The sequence below is a fragment of the Hesperophylax consimilis genome, chromosome 29 (assembly GCF_061612785.1).
Source record: "Hesperophylax consimilis isolate HC1 chromosome 29, BYU_Hcon_1.0, whole genome shotgun sequence".
NCBI lineage: Eukaryota > Metazoa > Arthropoda > Insecta > Trichoptera > Limnephilidae > Hesperophylax > Hesperophylax consimilis.
The window spans coordinates 20,081,903-20,104,656 of record NC_142864.1 but is presented as its reverse complement, the minus strand read 5'-3'; the positions used below and the strand labels follow the sequence as shown (position 1 = coordinate 20,104,656).

At 35.2% G+C, this 22,754-nt stretch overlaps 1 protein-coding gene across 1 annotated transcript; it reads right to left on the bottom strand.

Moving 5' to 3' along the window:
• Positions 1-147: 147 nt before the first annotated feature.
• Positions 148-22,467, bottom strand: LOC149409964 (endothelin-converting enzyme homolog). The gene is made up of 12 exons (XM_089649113.1): positions 22,282-22,467; positions 17,208-17,289; positions 16,742-16,964; positions 14,991-15,063; positions 14,150-14,568; positions 10,789-10,952; positions 10,248-10,424; positions 8,897-9,058; positions 7,904-8,093; positions 5,254-5,384; positions 4,852-4,991; positions 148-505 (listed from the first exon to the last, which is right to left on the bottom strand). Exons 1-12 carry the CDS (start codon positions 22,465-22,467, stop codon positions 329-331), a joined length of 2,124 nt encoding a protein of 707 aa, XP_089505239.1. The 3' UTR covers positions 148-328.
• Between the last annotated feature and the right edge of the window lie 287 nt (positions 22,468-22,754).

Here is a 22,754-nt window from a genome sequence, read left to right as displayed (position 1 = left end):
ACTCAAGTGCATTGTATCCATACAGTGTGTAAAACTACATTTAGTTCCGATAAAATTGTTTTGAAAACATAATTTCAACGACAACATTACAAAAATATATATTTCAACATGGGATGCCCTTAGAGATAGAATTTTTCTCAGGGTCTATGTCGTCTTCAGGGTTGCTGTGTAGAAGGTCTTTTGAGGAATAGAAGGAGTGAACCTGAGTCTTGAAGAAACTCACGATGCAGGAAACAGAGGCCAGAAGACCATTCAATAGCCGAGCTTTTCAATCCAAAAATCTGTATTTTCCAAAACAGCTGCAGGTTCGAAATCCCTGTAAGAGTGTTCACCAAACACCACATTTCTTGACTGGGTTCATGTTAGAACCCAGTGGACAGTTGAACTCTTGAGAGAACTCGGGCAAGTTGGAAAGCGGACCGATGATTCTGTATTTAGGTAAGGAGTGAGGATCCTTCTTTATAGTGACGGCCATTTGTTCCTTCGTCATGGAGTTACACCAAGTCTATTAAGAAGAAGATTAATTCGTTAACTTAATAAAATAAAGTAGGCAGCTCATCAACAATGACGGAGACTTGAAACCGTGTTCCATTTGGTTCGAGGAGTTGGCATTCGTCGTTAAATGCTGACATTAGTCAAACATACAAAACATTGTGAACTGACAATTGTAAGCACAAAAAATATTTTTAGCTTAGGAGCCGGAGGGATGAAAAATTGTGTCCATGGACATCACGAACCACTGCAATTGCAGTGTCAACCTTATACATTCATTTTTCTTTTGGATATTACTTCTACTGGGTTTGCTAAACACGAAGACTAAAATGCCACATTATCAAGCTTGGTAATTTCTACGTGTTGGCCTTAACAAAAATGCATTTTTATTTATTGAATATTTTTGCCGGCTCCTATGGGTTAATTAGCACATATTTTATTGAAAAACTAACTTTCCAGTGGAAATTTATTACTGTAACTCAATCCTCCCTCATCGGAGGGGAGTAATGCACATCCCCTAAACAAGAGTTATGTGCGATAATAAGTTGGGTTTTACATCACATTCCTATAATTTAGAAAATCCTAGAAAAAACTATTCGCTAATCAATCTGCAATTTAAAAAAAATCCCATATTATTTTTAAAGATATTATATTTCTGAAGAAATTACTCCCCTCCCCCAGGTGATGCAAAAGTAAAAAAAAATATTTTTAGACGTAAAAAAAGCATTTTACCAGAAAGGGCTACAATGATATGAATTTGAGTTACACTCGATTTTCTACTCTAAAACTACTCTAGGGCTTAAGCTTTACACAAATGAACAACTATTAATGTACGGTAAAATGGTTGTTTTATCAGTTGTGAAAAATTTAAAACACGTTTATTAGTAAGGGGGTAACTCTTTTACAACTTTGCATCACCAATAATGGATGAGTGCCGGGTGAAGATGAACGTTATACGGTTAAAACGGCAAGTATAAAAAGTAAACAATATCACAGCGCTACTAGAAAAGGCAAAGAGAGGATTAAGAGACACGATCGTTCCGTAATTTATGAGAGATCCTAGTAACCCCACCTTGGATGATAAGTGACTGTTATCTTCAGGTACGTAGATATTAAGTAAACTTTTTGGCATTGCTTTTGCAATAAGACAACTCACAGCATAACGGCATTTGAATTACAGGCCTAAGTCAAACGCTGACGATGGTCGACTTAAACGGTTGGTCATGTAGATGCACCAATCTCCATTAAAGTGTACTCACTTTTTTTGCACAGCAGTAATGTTTCACTTTTAAGTCTATAAGACTTAAACCAATATATATTTAATCTACCATACCTGAACATTTTGAAAGTCTAATTAATACTGGACTAACTTTTTTACAGAAATAAAATCATACCAGTTTGGATTTATGCCAGGTCTCTTTCCAAATTGATTATGCAAAAAACAAGTAAACTATGTTTAAATTGATTATAGAAAAGCCTTTTATACAGTTTCCCATAATAATCTTATTTGGAAATTAGAAAAGTTTGTAATAAAAACACATAAATTTGTTTTTGACCACGATAGTTTTATTTTCACTCTACCGGTTTCGGAAGATCCCTTCCTTCGTCAGGAGAATATTTAAAACTAATCTACTACACAAAATATTGACACATAAATACAAAAATGTTAAGTGTTTGAGAGAGATGTCGACAAAGTGGAAGGGGTAATTACGGGAATTCCAGGAAGAACAGAGCGGTTAACTGGAAATATGTCAAGAATAGGACTATAAGACAGATTAATTTGGTTATTTATTATACTGGAGTTATTATTGATGGCTTTTCTGATTTCAAGTGCTTCTAAATTATCTAATTTTTTGCCTTTATTACTACGGTGAAGAATTTTAACCCCTGTGTCTTTACTAAAAGTATGATCGGTGGAAATGAGATGATTGGCAAACTCCGAAAAATTATTGTTATTTAAACATCTTAAATGTTCGGTGATTCTAATATTTATATTTCTAGTTGTCTTACCTATGTAGAACGATTGACAATCATTGCAACATAGTTGGTAAATGCCTGAGTGGCTAAATTTGTGATCTTTATCTTTAGTATTTTTAAGTAATTTTCCCAAGTTGTTATCAGTATAGAACGCGGGTTTAATGTGGGTAGGCAAATTTTTTGTACTAAGTGAAGAAAAATTGGATATGTATAAGATTTTACGCTATTGAAAGGGATTTATGATTTTATTATTAGTTTCAGGTGTACCAAATAAAAATGTATTCGTCGAAATGAGTTTAAGTTTCTTATTCAGGATTTTATCAATTAAGTGTGTCGAGTAACCATTATTTAGAGCAATTTGTTTTATTTTTGACAGTTCAATTTCGAAATTAACAGCTGATAGTTAGATTTTTACTAAGCGGTGTACCATTGAATGATAGGCAGAATCAAACCAGTCAAAAGTCAAACCACCCGATATCACACAAACATTCTGCCTATCATTCAATGGTACACCGCTTAGTAAAAATCCCACTATCAGCTGTTAATTTCGAAATTGAATTGTCAAAAATAAAACAAATTGCTCTAAATAATGGTTACTCGACACACTTAATTGATAAAATCCTGAATAAGAAACTTAAACTCATTTCGACGAATACATTTTTATTTGGTACACCTGAAACTAATAATAAAATCATAAATCCCTTTCAATGGCGTAAAATCTTATACATATCCAATTTTTCTTCACTTAGTACAAAAAATTTGCCTACCCACATTAAACCCGCGTTCTATACTGATAACAACTTGGGAAAATTACTTAAAAATACTAAAGATAAAGATCACAAATTTAGCCACTCAGGCATTTACCAACTATGTTGCAATGATTGTCAATCGTTCTACATAGGTAAGACAACTAGAAATATAAATATTAGAATCACCGAACATTTAAGATGTTTAAATAACAATAATTTTTCGGAGTTTGCCAATCATCTCATTTCCACCGATCATACTTTTAGTAAAGACACAGGGGTTAAAATTCTTCACCGTAGTAATAAAGGCAAAAAATTAGATAATTTAGAAGCACTTGAAATCAGAAAAGCCATCAATAATAACTCCAGTATAATAAATAACCAAATTAATCTGTCTTATAGTCCTATTCTTGACATATTTCCAGTTAACCGCTCTGTTCTTCCTGGAATTCCCGTAATTACCCCTTCCACTTTGTCGACATCTCTCTCAAACACTTAACATTTTTATATTTATGTGTCAATATTTTGTGTAGTAGATTAGTTTTAAATATTCTCCTGACGAAGGAAGGGATCTTCCGAAACCGGTAGAGTGAAAATAAAACTATCGTGGTCAAAAACAAATTTATGTGTTTTTATTATAAATTATGATGTGCCACAAAGTGAATGCTTTTTACAATTACGTAGAAAAGTTTGGTTTAAGAGCTCTCTTACTGGTAGACAACAAATTGTTAAAAGGAAAATTCCGCCTCTCAAAAAAAAAAAATAATGCAATAAGGGTTCACACATTGGTCCAAACTTATTTATAAATGATATTATAAACATATTTGGAGACATACTTTTTTTAACTTTTTGTTGATGACCTCAAATATTTTAGAATTATGTATTCAAAATAATTACCACTGTATCATTCTGCGAGAAAATATCAACAAATTGTTAATTTGGTGCAATGAAAACAACACTTTATTTCAATTGAGATGATTCCGCTTTTCAATGAAAGTTACTCTAAGGGTATTTCCAACTGTTTCTGACTCTAGAGTAATTGTAACTCCTGGTCCAAAATATCTCAAATTGTCGAATAGTCGGATTTTTTCAAATAAAAAATCCAGTGATCTTAAATTACACTTAAAAATTATATTTAACAATGCTCTTGAAACATTAACACAAATTAAAGACTCAGGCACTTTTCAACCAAATCAATAATTTTTAAATCGCAATTCATTGTTACAGTATTCAGTCGACCTTCATCAGTCCTAGTTCCATCCCTCACTGCCATACATCAGGGTAGGTACCAGCACTCCATTGCGGACTGCTAGCTTCGCTTCTTTAGTTATTATATTTACCCTTCTTGCAATATCTCTGTCAGCTTTCGGATCTCTCGTAAACACACTTCTCAAATATATAAAGTCATCCACCTGCTCCAAGTATTCATAATTCATAACTATATTACACACTCTCTCTTTCAAACACCGTGACATTAGACTTACAACATATTTTCAGATTACTCATACATTTCATACAAACAATTCCAATTTTGAAAATGACACTTTGCCAGACACACAACCTAAATTAGTATGTTTGATGTCGCTGGCTCGGATAGTTAATTTGATTCAGGGTTAGGTTAGTTAGGTTAGGTTACCTGAGCGAATGAAATAAAGAAAAGCTGTCTGTGCGAGAAGTTGAGACCGGGCAAAGTGTAGTTCCTGGCTGCAGTGGTGGCGTACTTCAAGTAAGCGTGATAAGATGACTTCAGGCCGCCATTGTCCGCTATGTTCTCGGCTACAAAAACAATAACAAAGTTAAAAGCCCACACCATAATCCAAAAAAAAAGGTCCTAAGAACTTTGTAGAAGCACTAATTATTTTCTTGTTATTATGTAACTAATTTGCTTATATTTATTACCTGTTAGAATTTACCCTTTTTAATAAATAAATATCACACCATTTTCGTGCTCCGTAACAGACGTGAGGCTGCGCACCATCTTTTGATTATTGTGTAGGTACAATGAAGGAAGGAGCTGGCATTTTATATGATAACTTACAAGTTGTCAGTTTCCCATTCAATTGAAATCCTTTTTCGGAATAGTTGGAGTACTGATCTTGGATGCAGGTAGTCCTCAGGTCAAACTGATGGATGCTCTCGTTCGTCCACCAGTTGTCCAAGTTTCCAAATCTGCAAATACCATTTAGTTTCATTATTTAGAATTATTAAAAATCGCTTCTTCAATAAATAAATAAAGAACCTAAATGTTCAGTATTACACTCTCATGTTGTTATTGTCTGTGCGTCTGTGGCCTGTGCAAAGATATAACACTTGTTGGTCTTGTCTTCAAAGTACCTATCTGCTTGCTGTTTGCTTTATCTTTTAAAGTTTATACTATATCCTAAAGCAGGAACCATTATTTCTGAACCATGTTCACATGCATCATTAAAGGCTATCGCACAAACATCACACCGGCACCAGATCAACATCGCCTCAGCTTGACCTGTTCAGTATTGCTTGCATGAAACGCGTACTACAACGCAAACTAATCACCATTGTAACGGCATCGCCTCACCTCGGGACGAGCTAGTGAAACGAGTTGAAGCAGTGCCGATCCGATGCCGATCCGACGTCGAGCTGATATGTGTGCGATAACCTTAAGACCCCGCTTAACGAATTTTTACCATTTTATAACAATCTGTTCTTGAATACTTTTTAGGTTTTTAATTTTTTAATTATTTATTATTTTTTTTTTTTTATTTTATTTTTTATTTTAATTTATTTTTTATATATTCAATAATATTGTTATTGGGTTTATAAAAACAGTTTATTTTTAAACAAGTTCTGCTGTGTAATTATTATTACGCGTGACAGCTGTTTCGCCCTCTGAAGGCATTATCAAACTGTCTACACAGTCTACACTGTCTACACAGCAGAACTTGTTTAAAAATAAACTGTTTTTATAAACCCAATAACAATATTATTGAATATATAAAAAATAAAATGGAGTTCTACAAATTAAACTTAATAACAATAAATAATAAAAAAAAAACTTTTTTAGTTTTTAAGCTCATAATCTATATGCATTTGCCGAGTTAAAAAAGTAGTTATATAAAACACATCTGGTTATGTTATTTAACACGTTATAGGCATGAACAAATTCAGAGTGATTCTTTAAATACTGCTAGAGAGCTTTATGAAATGTTTTCACTTACGCCTATAAATTATTGATTACATTTATGTTTAATATTAGCGCGCTCACTCTAACATTTGTGTTTACTTATCTCCCCTTCAAATCATCTTTTTTTTCTTTTTTTTTTTAATAATAATATTTATTTATTAATTTCTTACACAATTACAAATAAGGGGTTTAATACATATAGGAAATCAGGTTATATAATTTTTTTACAAAAGATTGTTTTCAAGTATTTATACTTAAAAAAATAAATTTCAAGAAATGTGGAATTTCCAAAAAAATCCCAGGCAGTGGTGAAAGATCTCGTCAATGTGGAGAGACTCTTTCAAGAATCAGAAGAATTTCCCTTCTGAATCTCTCCTCACTGACGCCAAATATATCGATCTCGGAGGAGATTTGGTTCAGGAGAAATATACTCCTCTCTACCGGAAGAACTATTGGCAGGTTAGTTCTGCAGGTAGGAAGATAGAATAATCTATGATGACGTAGTCTAAGATAGTCATCTGGAACATAGAGACTCACGCGCTCCAATATGGCTGAGTTCTCAATATAGCCTCGCAGCAGTCTGAATAAGTGGTTAGCGGCATACCCCTCCCTTCTGAGCTGCATGGATTGAAGTCCCAGCATGCCCAGAAGAAAGTTCGTCGGGTAGAGCCATGGATAGTGGCCGTACTCCCTCATGTAGAGAAATCTTTTAAACTTTTTTTGAACCCTCTCCAATATGAGGGAGCACCAGACCTCATGAGGATTCCAGATAAGCGAACCACTCTCCAGCCTACTGCGGACCAGGGAGAAGTATAAAATCTTCAGAGCACGGGTATCCCGAAAAACTCTGACGGTTCGGAGAACAAACCCTAACATTTTTAAGGCCGACTGGCACACCCCTTCGATATGAGGACGAAATGTCAACTTATTCTCATACATAATCCCAAGATCCTTTATGTTTGAAAATCGTTTGAGATTATGACTGAGCATAGTGTACCTGTGGTATGTGAGACTAAATGCTCTGGTGAAAGTCAGAACTACGCATTTCATGACATTGAAATGAAGCTTGTTTCGTTGACTCCATTCTGAAATGTTATCAACATCGTGCAGGCAGTCCTCAATATTTCTTATTAGAAGAAATAATTTTAGATCGTCAGCGAACAGCAGAAAGCGAGAAAAACGAATGACTCCAGCAATGTCATTAATGAAGATGGAAAAAAGAAGAGGCCCTAGGATCGATCCTTGGGGAACCCCAGAAAAAACAAGAAATTCGGCAGATTGGAAGATTCCGTGAGTGACAAATTGTTTTCTGTTCTTGAGGTAACTTTTTAAAAACTCTAACATCCGAAGTGAAAAACCCATCTGGGCAAGTTTTATAAGTAAGATATCGTGATTCAAAGTATCAAAAGCTTTGGAGAAGTTTTCTTCTTCTTCTTTTAAACGCTTATTTCAGAGCCTTAAGGCGTTCATGCTATCTCTGGTTCTTGTTTGATGGGATTTTAAGGAGGATGTCGTGTTTGGTCCTCACCGATCGTACTTCCTCCCCTGGTCATCGAAGGCGTACGTCAGTTCGTGGCCCATGATAAAGCCGATGGCTCCGTAGTTGACGCTCTTTGGATTCTCGCTGCTGTAGACGGGGAACTGCAGAATGCCGGCGGGGAAGATTATCTGGTTCGCGGGGGGATAGTATTGAGCGTTCATCGTAGCGGGAGTCATGACTGAGAAAAAAAACTTAAGAATTAGTATAGTCTGGCAAAAGTCTGTGGTTTTTCGATTTCAAAGGTAGAATTGAGTTCATTTACACTGTTTGGTCCAGGTGCATGTTTTTTGCAAAATGCGTAGTAATTAATCAATGTAAATGTGTTGTACTTTCAGAAAAGAGATAATTCTAAATACCTTTGAATTTTCATATAAAATACGTACGAAAATTGAACGACTTATATTTTAATTTTTTTATGCAATACCGTCACAAGAGATTGAACTGTTTCCAACCATCCTGAACCAGGTGAGGTGAGGCTGAACCAGGGGCAGGTAAAGGGGAGGGGAAGGAGGTGGGATAGAGGAAGGCGGAGAAGTACCTGGCTATTCAGATCTGATCACCAAACACGGCTAAATCCATTTCAAGCAACGTTTCAATTCTGAATAATTGTCTTTCGCCACGGCAATACTGAAATCAGAAATCTGGAATATTCTGCTAATATACTACAAATTATTTTTTATTAATAAATAATATAAAAGAATCACATAATAGTTACATGCGCACGCCGGGATTTCAAAACGCGACCTGCGGATTCGTAGCCAAGAATCCTAACCACCCAACCATGGAGGCCGTTAAACAAAGTGATAAACAATGAAAACATGCACTTTTGAGCATTAAAAAAGAGTTTTCATGTTCCACTTTATTTGATTTCTGCACATTATTGTCAAACTGTACCTATTACCATAAAAAATGATAAGTAAATAATTGATTAAATATGAAATTTCTAAACCTAATTAAATGAACCGATAAGATGTTACGAACCCCACTGTGTTTTGTTGACAGGCTCGTTCAGCTTTTCCAGATTCTTTTTCAGATGAAACATTCTGACCTCTATATTGTTCTGGTAATATTCGTTTGGTTTCACATCCAGTTCAAAGTACTGCTTGTCCAACTCCTTTGGGTTCAGGATGTAGTCGGGGTAACCTGGATAAAAGATCATCCACGTAAATACAAATGATACTCAAGACCAAACATGAAATCAATGCCACCTGGACACTGCTAAAACAGGTCGACCATTTCAAGAATCTTGGGATCAAGTTCTCAAGCGATGGACGGTGGGAGGGAGTAAATTGAATTCCATAAAAATATTAGTTTTTTAATGTACGCAGCAGATAAGGGTTAGATAAAGTTACAATGAAACAACAAACAATTAATAAATAATTAAAATATCTGTCCAATAACGGCGTACAATAACATGTTAACATACAACAATACGGGCGTAAAACAACAACAATAAAAAACAAGAGAAAATAACGTTTGAGTTGTGAAGATAAGTTGAAACAAGAAAAAAGCTATCGCTAAATATGTCCGGAATCTTGTCACTACAGTGAACTTTATAAAATCGACACATTTGCACACGAGGTTGGGAGAAGGTTAAGTTGGTTCTTTGGAAAGGAATACAGGTATTTATAAGGGTTTTTAGTAGACGGTGATTAAAATTGATGTTGATTGTGGCCAAGAGGGAAGATTCTACATAGTTATTTATAATTTTAAAAAGAAATTTGATGTAATTTTTGTCACAACCTTTATTTAATGTTTCTAATTTGAAATATTTTTTTTATAGTCAGTAAGCAGTCAGTGTGGAAAATTCGGTTCTATATGATAATGCTCGAGTTTGGAGTCCCTTTTGAATTGATTCGATCCTTATTTTGTGAATCTCTGATTGTTTTGTGAATCTGAATTAACAACCGCACAAATAATTAATCTGGATGATAAACGAAAGAGTACGTTCCAGGGTCCTAGTTAAGATTTTGCTTACTAATTTAGATTTTGGAGCTCGACGATCCATGATGTTCTCACCTATTAAATAGAAAAATCTCAGATGAGGTCGCTTGGAGATATCCTCTGGTGGCATTTCCAGAGCAAAAACGTCCAATCGGCCACCCCAGGCAAAGTTTTAGAAAGTAACTCCAGAAGTTGTTCAAGAAGTACCTGGGTCTCACAAAACACGCTATGTCGCTTATCGTAAGTCGACAACTACTATCAAGGATACATTTACTTTAGAAACTACCTCTAGCAATAATGATTTTCCGCTCGTACCGTTTCATTTCACAGACTCACGCCGTTTTGTTCCAATCAGCCTTTCCACCATGAAAGAAGCAGATTAGCATACCAATCATCTCGGTGACGGCTTCTTCTTTCAGAACCGCCTGGTCCCTGGTCTCCTTGTCCAACCAGCTAAGGGTCTGCAGGTTCTTCTTGAAGGCCTCACGAATATTCTCAATCATCGCCTCAGCCTCCGACTTTCCGCTGAATGACTCACGGACAAACATGGCACCCGTCGCAAAACCTGGAAAATAAATTAATGATGTTAAAATGCGAAAAAATCTTCAGAAAATCCTCGTCTGTAAAACTGTACATCAAAAGCTATTTGGCCGTTAGAAGCAAAGAGAGTGAAGGGAAATGACAGGAAACCAAAAAACAAACCTACACAGATCTCAAGTAAAACGAACAATCAACTTTGAAATCATATTCTTGGCTAGAGACCCAAATTCTTGACTAAAATTCCTGTGAGAAACTTGTTAGATAGTAAAATACTCCGACGACCTTGGAATATCATCGGTACGTTACAGTATCAAAACGCCTGCTATACCAAGAAGTAGCCAAGTTTCTGTTCTATTTCTGTTCTGTTTGGAAAAACACGATCTACCCACCGACGGCGTTGTCCGTTTCCGTGACACAATGGCGCCACCGCTCTTCGCTGCCCTCGGAGCCAGTCACCGCCTCTTGACACGCGTTCTCCGCATCCCTGAAGTCCTTGCTGAGGTAGGGAGAAAAAGATTTGACCGCCCGCCATATGAAATAGTTGTTCAGGGTACTAGAAGCATATAATAAATTTTGTTATACTCGTGAGAGACCGATTCATAATGCAAAAGTTGAAATAACTTGGTCGTTTCTGTAAAAAAATGAATGATCAACATATGATTTCGTCCATCAACTGTATATGTAATGAATAGACATCGGATTATATGCACTAACAAAGTGCCAAAATATGCATGCAAATATGCACTAAAAAAGGCCGAAATATGCACTAAAAACTCTTGATTTGCCCAAAATAGGTACAATGCAAAATCAAAAAACCATTTATATTTTTATATATTTTAATTAAAGACCGTTCAAAAACAGCGAAATATTCTTAAAATTATGCATAGTTTTTGTGACAATATACAACTAAGTATTTTTCCAAATTTTCGAGCTCAAATCTGTGACGTTTGTCACCCAGTATTAATTTGTACGCCGAAAACGACCTCTCTACGTCAACTGACGTCATTGGACACAATTTAAAATTTGGCGCCATTTCTGGAGATATCTGTTTAGGCAGGGTATGCTGTTGATGTAGGCATTAATGTTCTTCATATCTTCAAGACTCGGGTTTTTAAGCAAAATAGAGTCTAACTTTTTACGAATCTTTTCTGATATTGAATTAGGAAGGGCGTTGGCGAGTTCGATCATTGTTTCCAGTATTTCTATAGCTTTAATTAGAGGAAGGTTTTTTAATTCAAATTTTTTTATGGTATCTGGTAACTTGTGGAAATGTGTAGAGATGAGGGCGATATTCTGTTTAATGGATGCGTCTTCAAATGCTAGCTTGCTTGAATGAATTGCAATGGCCTCAGAACTGTCAAATTGCCCAACTACTTGTTTTACGGCCTCAAAATTTTCAGCATAGAATAATACTGCATTTAGCCAAGTACCCCATCGAGTAATTATGGGTTCTGGGGGCAACGCTAGATTTGGCAATTGCTCTTTATAAGACTGCACACGCGACGGTGCTTTTAAAAACACTTTTTTTGTAGAGGAAATCAATTTATTAACATTCCCATACTCTTGCCGTATCTCTTCTGCAAGGCGATGAAACCCGTGAGCTAAGCAGGTAATGTGTAGTAAATTTGGATAAAAAATTAGCAAGGCTTGGCCAGCTTTTACCATGTATGGCGCAGCATCAAAAACAAACATGCAGATTTTTTCATCCACAGAACAATCGGGAAACAAAGATCTTATGGAATCATTTATGAAACGAGCAACAGTTGAATGATTTGTTTTTTCTAGGATTTTACAGGCAACCAAGTCACCTAGCTCCCTATACGTAGATGATACCTCCCACTATTAAACGAAATATGCACGATTTGGGAAAAAAAGCTGAAATATGCATTAACCTCGTAATCTCGAGAGTTATATGCATTTGCATATGCAAATATGCAAATGCATATAATCCGATGTCTAGTAATGAACATAGGTCGAAGACTATGGATTAATAGTAAACGAATGTCTCTGTTACATTAACGATGCGGACGGAGGTATAAAAAGACCAGTACGCGTGTTCGTCGCTCTCTTCCCATTTTGACCGTCTACCAGTTGTATTTTATGAATAACAATTGGATCCCCGAAATAATTTGCTATAGCTAATGTCTTTCCCATCGCCTCCGATTTCTTCCACCATACACAGCAAGCAGCGCGGATCGCGTGGCTGACCATGACCATCTTTAAACAAAGGCCTGTTTTGCTTGGTTGTATGATGGAGAAAGAAAGATTATCTGTGTATTTGTTATCTCCAGTTTGATCAATTTCTGTTGATGTGAAATGATGTAAAATAAGCGACATTCATCTTGACGTGACTGAAACTAACAGGTTGGCAGATACCAGATATACCGGAGAAATTTCTGTTACCGGGTTTATACCAGAGGCGAGAACTTCGGAGCCATGGTCCAGCCGACTCAGACCCAGGAACACCTGATCACTCTGTAGAAAGACTACCAGAAAAAATGAAACATGATTTGATTTAAATTTTAAGTTGCTAAAAAACATCATGTTGTAATTATTGTTAGTCTGTAGAGGTGTGTTAAGAACGTAGGTCGGAAACTATGGAACAATAGTGAACGAAGGTCTCTGGTGAATACACGACACGATTGGAGATATACAAGACATTTCCATTTTGGTCGTCTACCAAATGTGCTTTATAAATAGTACACTTATTGTTCCGGAGTTATATTTACTGTACCTGTAACTGAATAAAGTAAAAACAATTATTTTACAAGCAATAATTATTCGCCTGAAACACTCATCCACATTGAAAAATCTCTTGATAAAAGATACATGACGCCAACGGGACTAGTATATATTGAATCATTTCGCGAGTAAGAGATAAGCCGCCATAGCTCAGTGGTCAGAGCTGTCGACCGGAAATCGAAGGGACACGGGTTCGTGTCCCGTTGGCGTCATGTATCTTTTATCAGGAGATTTTTCAATGTGGATGAGTGTTTCAGGCGAATAATTATTGCTTGTAAAATAATTGTTACCCTTTGTGCTATGCATAAAAAAAATCTTGTCTTAAAAAAATTAGTTTACCAAAAAATAATAAAGTAAAAACATTTCACTATACGGGTATAGCGCTGTTCAGTGATTCAATCAACTCAAGAGCGCTGTACATTGTTTATTATACAAGATACTAGCGCTTTACATTGGTTATTACATAAATCGTAACATTTTTTAAAAACTTGCGATAATTTTTTTCTAATCCAGTTTTTAATCCTTCACTAAATGGAAGGTCATTTGAAGAATGTGGTCCCAGCCGGTGTAAGGCTCTTTCCAGATGTTCGACAAGCATCTTTGACGACTCAGCCAGAGCTAGCCAGATAACGCAGATACCACTAAAGGACGATGCACAAACGTGATTCGATCAAATCAACAGCGCTGTACATTGTTTATTATACAAGATACTCGTATCTTTTTTTTAAAGGTGCGTAAAATCAATTCTTTAAGATTTTAACCCTTCACTTAATGGTAGGCCATTTGAAGAGTGTGATCCCAGCGCGTTGAATGCTCTTTCCATAAAATTTTCAACATTCTCGCGAGAGGGTTCAACTAGACCCTTTGAGGCATCAAACTCGGCCAGCCAGAGCGTAATTTGCATTGTGTAGGAATGTTCCACACTCGGAGATCACTCCTGGACGATGGTGCCAGCTCATTAAGTGCCTAATACATCATAAGATAAGTTTGTAATCTGTAATAACTCACTTGTTCCCCCTCTCCGTTGATGCATACTCATTCACCAGAGTGTTTAACTTCACCAAGTATTCTTTAGTTTTTACCACGACTATCTCTTTAGCGTTTATCTTCCTCGACACCTTTCTGAACACATCGTTGAAGTAATCCTGCCATTTGATGAAAGGAATCAACTTTTGCAACTCTTGCACGGACATGGTTTGGTATGATTGCTCCACATTCGGCAAGTTCTCGTTAGGAGTTGTGATGTTCGCCAGATCCGTCTCAAAATCTATGACGTCGAGCATCTGTGTTCTGGCGTCAGTTTCGTTGGATCCCAGAAGCACGGATATCTTTGTCATGAACTCGAGATATGCGTCTAAGATTTTTTTGTTGGCCGTTTTGTTTAAATAGTTGTTTCGATATGGCATCTCAAAACTTACTTCTCTGACCTGAAAATGTAAAGATAATTTGATAATTTTATGTTTTAGTAAGCTGAGTTATTGTCGGTTAACGTATGTTATTTGGTCCTTCGAGCCAGATTTATAAACAATCATACGCCCAGTATAATTGTAAAAAAAATATTTACATTCTACTCATCTAAAAACCACCAATGGTATTCAAGTGACATTGGCGTTAACTTTCATATTTCAAAAACTCGGTTGCCATAGAATATAATATTTGTTTCAATACTCAAGTATTTTGCTTATCTTTCCTTTAATGTTGTAATACAGAGAGATTTGGTTAAAATAATCAACAGGCCTGTAATTATGAATAATAATAATAATTTTACTATTGGGGATTCTCTTAAGGCATTCGGTGTAAATTTCATTAGTTTTTAGAAAAGTGTGTTGTAAAACTTTATTGGACTAACAGTAATAATGTTTTTCGATGAATTGTGAGCATCTTCTTCAACAGACAGGGTGAAGAATCCGTTAATAACGTATCTGAAAAATAGAAACATTTAGAATTATGAAGTTAAAGGATTTTTTTAGAGAGAGATGAACTGGAATCGTTGGCACCTTACCTTTGCCATTCTTTTGTCAAGGTTGTCCGAAAAGTTGGCTAAAGAAGGAGTTAGCGCAACACGGCGTAACCCCAAAAACAAATAACAAAAATACTTTTGGCCGTGAAAATCTTAAATCATAAAATTTATTTTTTAACATAATAACGAATAATTTAGTCAATTCCTAGCAATAACTATCAAATACACGTTAACTCAGTTCAACACAGGTTTTCCTGCAGGATGTATAACTTATTACGAAGAGCGGATGAACGCATAAAGGAGTATAATGGGATGAGAGGAAGTGAACGGTAGGAGACGTAGGACAGCGACGCCTGAGAGAGATATGGCATAATCAAGTGTGTCAAATACTTAAGTGTGGAAAAATGAGACGTGATTGTATCTAGGTCGCCCGAGATAGACATGTAACGATTAAGTGGATCAATGACTTATCTAAGCTGATGTAAGCCAAATAGATAAGATTAAGTAATAATAATACTTAGGCGAAATAGATTTTCAAAAGTAACTAAAATGTTAAAGGAACTAAATTGCCTAACAGTTAAACAGATGTTCACCTTGAATACGATGATATTTATACATAAAACAACTTAATTTTTCAAAGAAAACTATATATAACAAGGATATTTACACTGCAAAATAAACACAAAGCTGTATAAAGGAATGCAATATTACAATGCGTAAAGTCTGCAACAATTGACAGATTCAGGCTGAATTGTAGAAGCCACATTGATAGAAAGAAAATGCAATTAACAATAGAAGTTTTATAATGTAAGTATGTAATTAATACAAATTAGGCACTTGTAAACTTCGATGTACAAATGGCTAAAATACAATTAATAAGTAAATAAAAAATAATGTTCTTAAACCAAAAGAAAATTCTGTTACAAAATGTTCTCCCTTTTTCATGAATGTTATTTTCCATTTATTTTTCAGTTTCACGCATGTGGCAGATGGAACCTTGTTGTCCCAAGCTAATAAGCTTGAACAACTCCAAAATAATGTATCCATGGCAGATAAAAGTTTTCCGTAAAATTTGCAAATGGTTTTTGTTGTTCTAAGAAAAATACATATACGAAGTTATTCACATAGAACTTTGTTGCACAATTATCTGCGACCTCCCAAAGATGTTGGACATATTTTACATTGGGCTTAAAGAGATTTTTTTCTAAGATTCCGGTTTCAAAGTCAATTTTGGTCGAATAGTTAGATAGAGCTATATTGTTCCAAGAACACGTAATATTGGTGAGTACAGGAATTTTATTTTACATTAGACTAACATGAAGGTAAAGGGAATAGGAAGATAGGATGGGGATAGGAAGTAATGCGTCGCAGTTCTTCCCGAACTGTACCAACATAAATGAGTTTCAGTTGTTAACGGTTAGCCGTGCCATGTGCTTTTTTTATTTTTATTTTTTATTATTTAATAAATGTTTACAAGTTACATTTTTAGACATTTTTTTTAACTACCATACTAGGCTAATGCCCGTGTTGTGGTAGTTTATATCCATGGTTTTACTTTTGTGCGGAGCTTGGACAGTGGAGTCAATCGTCATCGTCACCGTCACATACTCTTCAAATGTGTTCTTCGCATTAGTTTTAACTCACTCAGAGCATTCCGGAGAATAAGCTGATTCTGCTTGACCACCCCTTCCATCACTCCCCATGAGGACATGCTCTCGGGGATGGGGTTGTTTTTGATCCACCCCCCACAGGAAAAGTCATAGAAGTCGTCACAGGGATCCACTTTACTGTCCAAAGACCTGGACATCTCGCTCGCTGTGTAGATACAAGTGTCTGTCAGACACATGGACTGGGAAGTGTAATCTGAAATTATGAAAAATACATCCATTTATGTCAGAGCAGCGTAATTGTATTATTATTAAAAGTGGGCAAATCGAAAGAATTGCACGTTTATTGTATTTTAAATATAATGTTTGTAATGACTAATAACATACAAATAATATCTTTAATTCATCAATGGTTTTACCTATTTTTCAAAACAAGAATATTATTGGATATAACGTTATTCAATTGTTAAATGCTGTGATGTGATAATAGTAGTGTTACCAGGGGACTGGGCGCGAGAAGCGTACAGGACAGCCAGTACCACGACGACGAGGATTAAGGAGGCCACCAATACGATGAGACACTTCTCCAACCGCCCACAGGATGTCCATTAAGAAAAACTCTGCAAAACATACAAAAGTAATAGAACCAAGGACAAGATAAGGAATAGAAACGCGCCGACCAAACTGCACGGACTACGGAAGCAGCTCTGTAATGAAGTGAGGTCGCCACTGTCATTGCTTTGCTGCTCTGGTAGTTAAAGTATGTTTAGAACTTTTGGTATTTATATTATCTACATGAAATATGTATTTTGATACTAATTGTTGAAAATAATATTAATAATTCTCAAGGTCTCATGAGGTGACTTTTCACAAAAACGGCGCTACAGAAATCAGCCAAATATTATTATTAATGAAAATATTAACCAGAAGAAGACACAGAAAACAAAAATGGTCATATAAATAAATCTGACTTTCGAAGCGTATCTCTCTTTCAAATCCCACATGTCTGACATCCCACATGTCTGACATCCCACATGTTTGACATCCCACATGTCTGACATCCCACATGCCTGACATCCCACATGTCTGACATCCCACATGTCTGACATCCCACATGTCTGACATCCCACATGTCTAACATCCCACATGTCTAACATCCCACATGTTTGACATCCCACATGTCTCCCGCGCCAACTAAATATCTTGAATTTGTTCTTTATAATGCGAGATCATTTACTAATGTAAAATAGTAAGACTGCATCAATGACCTTTTATACTTACAAGTACTTAATGATTAATTTGTAATCTTCTCTGCAATATATTGTGTCAAACCTTAACCGGGTAAGCGGTTCCTGTTTATATAATTAAAAAACAAAACAAAATTCATGAACATTGGAAAACGAGTAACGCAAACAAAAAAAGACAACTTTGAAATGAAATATTTGGGGGTAATAATTGAATCCAAATTAACTATTTCTCAAAATACAAAACAAATTATTAAAAAGATTGCCAAAAAAATCTCAATGTTGGGAAGAATAAGAAGAGTCCTTAACACAGTTTCCAGTAAAAATGTGTACAACGCAATTATTGTACCACACATAAATTACTGTAGCAGCATTCTATTCTTATCCAACGACGGTTTAATGAAACAAATGACAATTCTACAAAATAGAGCAATGAGAACCATATTGAAGAAAAATAGATACACAAAAATTAAGAACATGTTGAAGGAGTTAAATATCTTGTCATTTAAACAAATTATTTACTTTAATACAATATTTTTAATCTACAAGATAATCAATGGCCATACGTCTAGTGAATTCCTAAGAAAAATTGATAAACTACAGAACAAACACACACATGAGACGAGGAAAAGAAATGAATTGAGACTCTCCTTCAGCAAAAAAAAAACACAGAGTCAAAAGTCATTGATGTACGGAGCGTTGAAGATATTTGGAGAGCTACCAGAAGAAATAAAATCAGAAGAAAACATAAAAACATTTAAAATTAAATTACGAAAATATGTGATTGATTCATTTTAAAATCTGTTACTATAATTATATGTATATGTATATAATGATTGTATTAGGACATAGATAACTATGTACCTACTTAAAATACCACAATAAACAATAAATTATTTCGGGAGCGTAAATGGCAAAACTTTAAATACAAAGAGAAAATTTTATGTTTTCTGTTTCTACAACTGTTTACACTACATTTTTGACTATAATAGAAAAACAGTTACAACGTCTTTTGTGACAAAAATAGTACTACGTGGCTCTATTCATTTTTGATGTTTCGTGACACACAAAGCACCGATCGTTAATATTACAAGGTAAACGCATATTAGGTAATTTATTACATGTTGCAAGCGTTATTCTAAGTATTTTTAGAGATCATTTATTGCACATGCATTGATGAGAATCATTCCAGAGAATTTAATCAAACCACATTAATTTATTTCTTCATACAAATGTCAGTTAGCACGCTGACCACAATGGAACCTACGCGGAGATAAAATACAATACATTGAATATTGCTAATTTATTAAGAATCTCTTCAAATTGTCCGTAATCAGGTTAAAACAGGATTGCAGGCCCTTAACGAATGAATTAAACTTAATAAACTTTAATAAAATAATCAAAACACTTTGTTTTTACCACGATAATCTTTATTTTTTATATAAAGTCAACATGTTTCGAGAACGATGTTCTCTTCATCAGGACAATTAATGTACTAAAAACTAAATTGTCAAGTATATAGAGACAGATGTGGGTAGAAAAGGAAGTAGTGTGGGGGGGGGAGGGGTTAGAGGTGGAAAGAGGAGGTGCTTAGAAGATCAAAGACAAAAAATTACAATGGAAATATGTTAAAGACAGGGTTATTCACAAAATTAGTTTGATTATTAATAATATTTAAATTTCTATTGACATTTTTCCTAATTTCTAATATTTCTAAAAGGTCTAACTGAAAACCACCAACATTAGTGTGTAAAATTTTAAAACCAGTATTTATGTTAAACGAATGGTTGAATTCAATTAGATGGTTATCAAATTCCGAATAATTATTGCTATTTAGACATCTCAAATGTTCCTTAATCCTTGTTTCAAAATTTCTGCAAGTTTTACCCATGAAAAAATGGTTACAATCATTGCAATTCAATTGGTAAACTCCGGATTTTTTTCATTTTTAAGTCTTTGTCCTTGTTATTTAGAATATAATTTTTCAATTTATTATTAGTATAAAAAGCTGGCTGTATTGTATTAGGATTTTTTTACCTATTAAATTAGAGGTTTGATGATTTTCAAACAATATTTTTCTCCATTGCTTTTTAATATTATCACTAAGCAATGGGTAAATGTAGGACAAGTGAAATTTTTTCTTATATTTTTTGTTTAGTATGTCGTCTATTAATTTGGAGTTATAACCATTAATGGTTGTGAATAACCCTGTCTTAAACATATTTCCATTGTAATTTTTTGTCTTTGATCTTCTAAGCACCTCCCCTTTCCACCTCTCACCCCTACCCTCAACCCCCCTCCCCCCCCCCCCGCACCCCCACACTACTTCCTTTTCTACCCACACCTGTCTCTATATACTTGACAATTTAGTTTTTAGTACATTAATTGTTCTGATGAAGAGAACATCGTTCTCGAAACATGTTGACTTTATTTAAAAAATAAAGATTATCGTGGTAAAAACAAAGTGTTTTAATTATTTTATTAATAAAATGGTGCCACAAAGTGAATTTGCAAAATTTGAGGAAGTAATAAACTTTAAGTAAAATACGAACGATCACAATGTTGGTACACGTATTAAAAAAAATCATAATATTTTCGAATTTCGTCATTGTATATTATTATTTCAAGTGAAAGTGCATGAGCACGTGTTCTGATATGTTAGGAATTTACTAAAAGTTTGGCCCGCAATTCAGAATTTAACCGGATTACCAATAGTTTGAAGAGATTTTTAATTAATTAGCAATACTCATTATTCTCCAAAAAGCATGTTTTTGCCCTGGTGAAAGACCACCACCCAGAATCGAACCGTTTCTTGAAATGGCTTTAGTCGTGTTTAGCGACCACATCTGTATTTCTCCACCTTCCTCCTTCATCTGCTTCCCCTCCCCCCTATCTTTAGCCTCACGACATACCCCAACTGGGGATTCACATAAAAGGGGTCCAAGATGCCGAAATTAGACTTTTGACAGATTGACAGGAGCCACAAAAGTTTAAAGATCCGAAATGGTCAAGCTCTCGAGTCACGAGTGCTATATCTATCACCAATGACAGGTTCTTATAAAAATCGTTCTATCTCCTATTTATTACCATCAGATAATATGTAAGCAGATTTATATAGAAATAACACCAAGCTTTCTCTCTGCATTAAAAAAATTTAACCTGGACGCTACAATATAATTTGAAATAGAAAACGGCCGAACAAATCAACTGGTCAAGGTTTGCCAATTTTTAAATAATTATTTTCACATAAAACAAAGGAAGTGATTGGCAATAACCTCTGCAACAAGTTTGTCTAAAAAAAATGTGTTTTTTACTTATGTGTAAAGTGTAAACTGGTGTAAGCTTTTGTAATATTTTTAATCGCGTATTTCCGTTTGTACCTAATATTAAAATACGAAAGGTTCTTTTGTCTGCTTTCTTTCTCTAAAAAAGTATTTAATTTTAGGATACGTTGAACATATAAATCTATCATTGACCATTAATGTATTATTCATTAGTTAATGAATCTGCTGAAAATGCTGTCTTTGTAATGCAAGAACATTTACTAATGGAATCGCAATTCGATAAACATATGTAGCCCTTGTTCGCAGTTTCCCGGAATAAAGCTCAATTATTTGGGTGCCTTTCGAATAAAACATTATCCTAGAAATAGAAAAAGTAAAAAAGAGGTTTATACGTTATCTACATACGAGAGAATAAACGTACTATCCATTCCCATATCCATCTTTGGTCTTAAAAGAAATTTTTGATTTCAACACCTTATCATTTTTAGGCAAACATTTTTTTCAAGTAATCTCTGGAACTATTACACTTTTATTGAAAGAGGTTACTATACATATGGGCCTAACAAGTATACTTGTGGGAGATCCCATGCACTTTTTCTTACTACTTATCTTTTGACATACGTCACAAAATAATAAAATTGCCCCACGACCCTTTATACTTACATGTACCTTAAATTTGTGAACTTCTTCGTAACATTTTGGTGCAAAACCGTTTTATGGAGAACATTAATAAATAAATAAATCAGCGAATCTCATTGAAGTTGAATATCAAACGGGAATATTTGATGATGTGATATTGTTTTTGTCTAGAACCGAGTGATTTACATCGAATCCCTGCTACGCGGTTATTTGGTCATGGTTCGATAGCTCTTGGAAATAACCGGATATATTTCCGGCCGCGAATTTCTTCCTTCAATATTGTATAGCGAAAGGGGAACGAACGGGATCTATATGAGGATGTTATGGTGTCCTCAAGGTTCCTCTTAGCCAGCACGTAAAGAAACTCACGGCGTAATTGCACTTAATACTTTGAATGCAACCTTACAGCGGCGGTGTGGAAATTGTACTGATGGCTGTCGATTTCCTGATTGTCAAAAGTCTGTAAGTATTCGTTCTCTGGCAATTCGATGAGGAGGTTGGATCCTTTGTCGAAAGCTTCGGTGTTGGTAAAGCTCTGATTGTCCTGTCTCGTGTAACTGCCTTCTGAAGTGGGAATGGAGTAGTTCTGCATCTCGAGGGAGTCTACTGGCTGGTTGTAGTTGCAAGGGGGAGGGTTCTCCAGGTCACAGGGTTACAAGGACGGGTAGGTAGGATATAATACTTGAAAATATCTATCGGTATATATGCCCGAATAGTCATGTATTAATTAAGTTTATCAGATGAACAACTTTCACTGAAAATCCTGACTGCGATTCCAGAGGAAGACGTCTGGTGGGCCTCTCCAGGCTAAGTTGGGAGAAGCGACTACAGAGTCTGTGCGAGGAGATGCTGGACCAAATGGCACAAGGGGAAGAAGTG

Excerpts from the sequence above, each read along its gene's own strand:
- LOC149409964 (XM_089649113.1), bottom strand. The coding sequence starts at position 22,467 with ATGCAGAACTACTCCATTCCCACTTCAGAAGGCAGTTACACGAGACAG. Across the intron at positions 8,094-8,896 it reads TGTCAACAAAACACAGTGGG|TCATGACTCCCGCTACGATG; the intron begins GTTCGTAACATC and ends TTTTTTTCTCAG. Across the intron at positions 506-4,851 it reads TCTTTATTTCATTCGCTCAG|ACTTGGTGTAACTCCATGAC; the intron begins GTAACCTAACCT and ends TCTTCTTAATAG.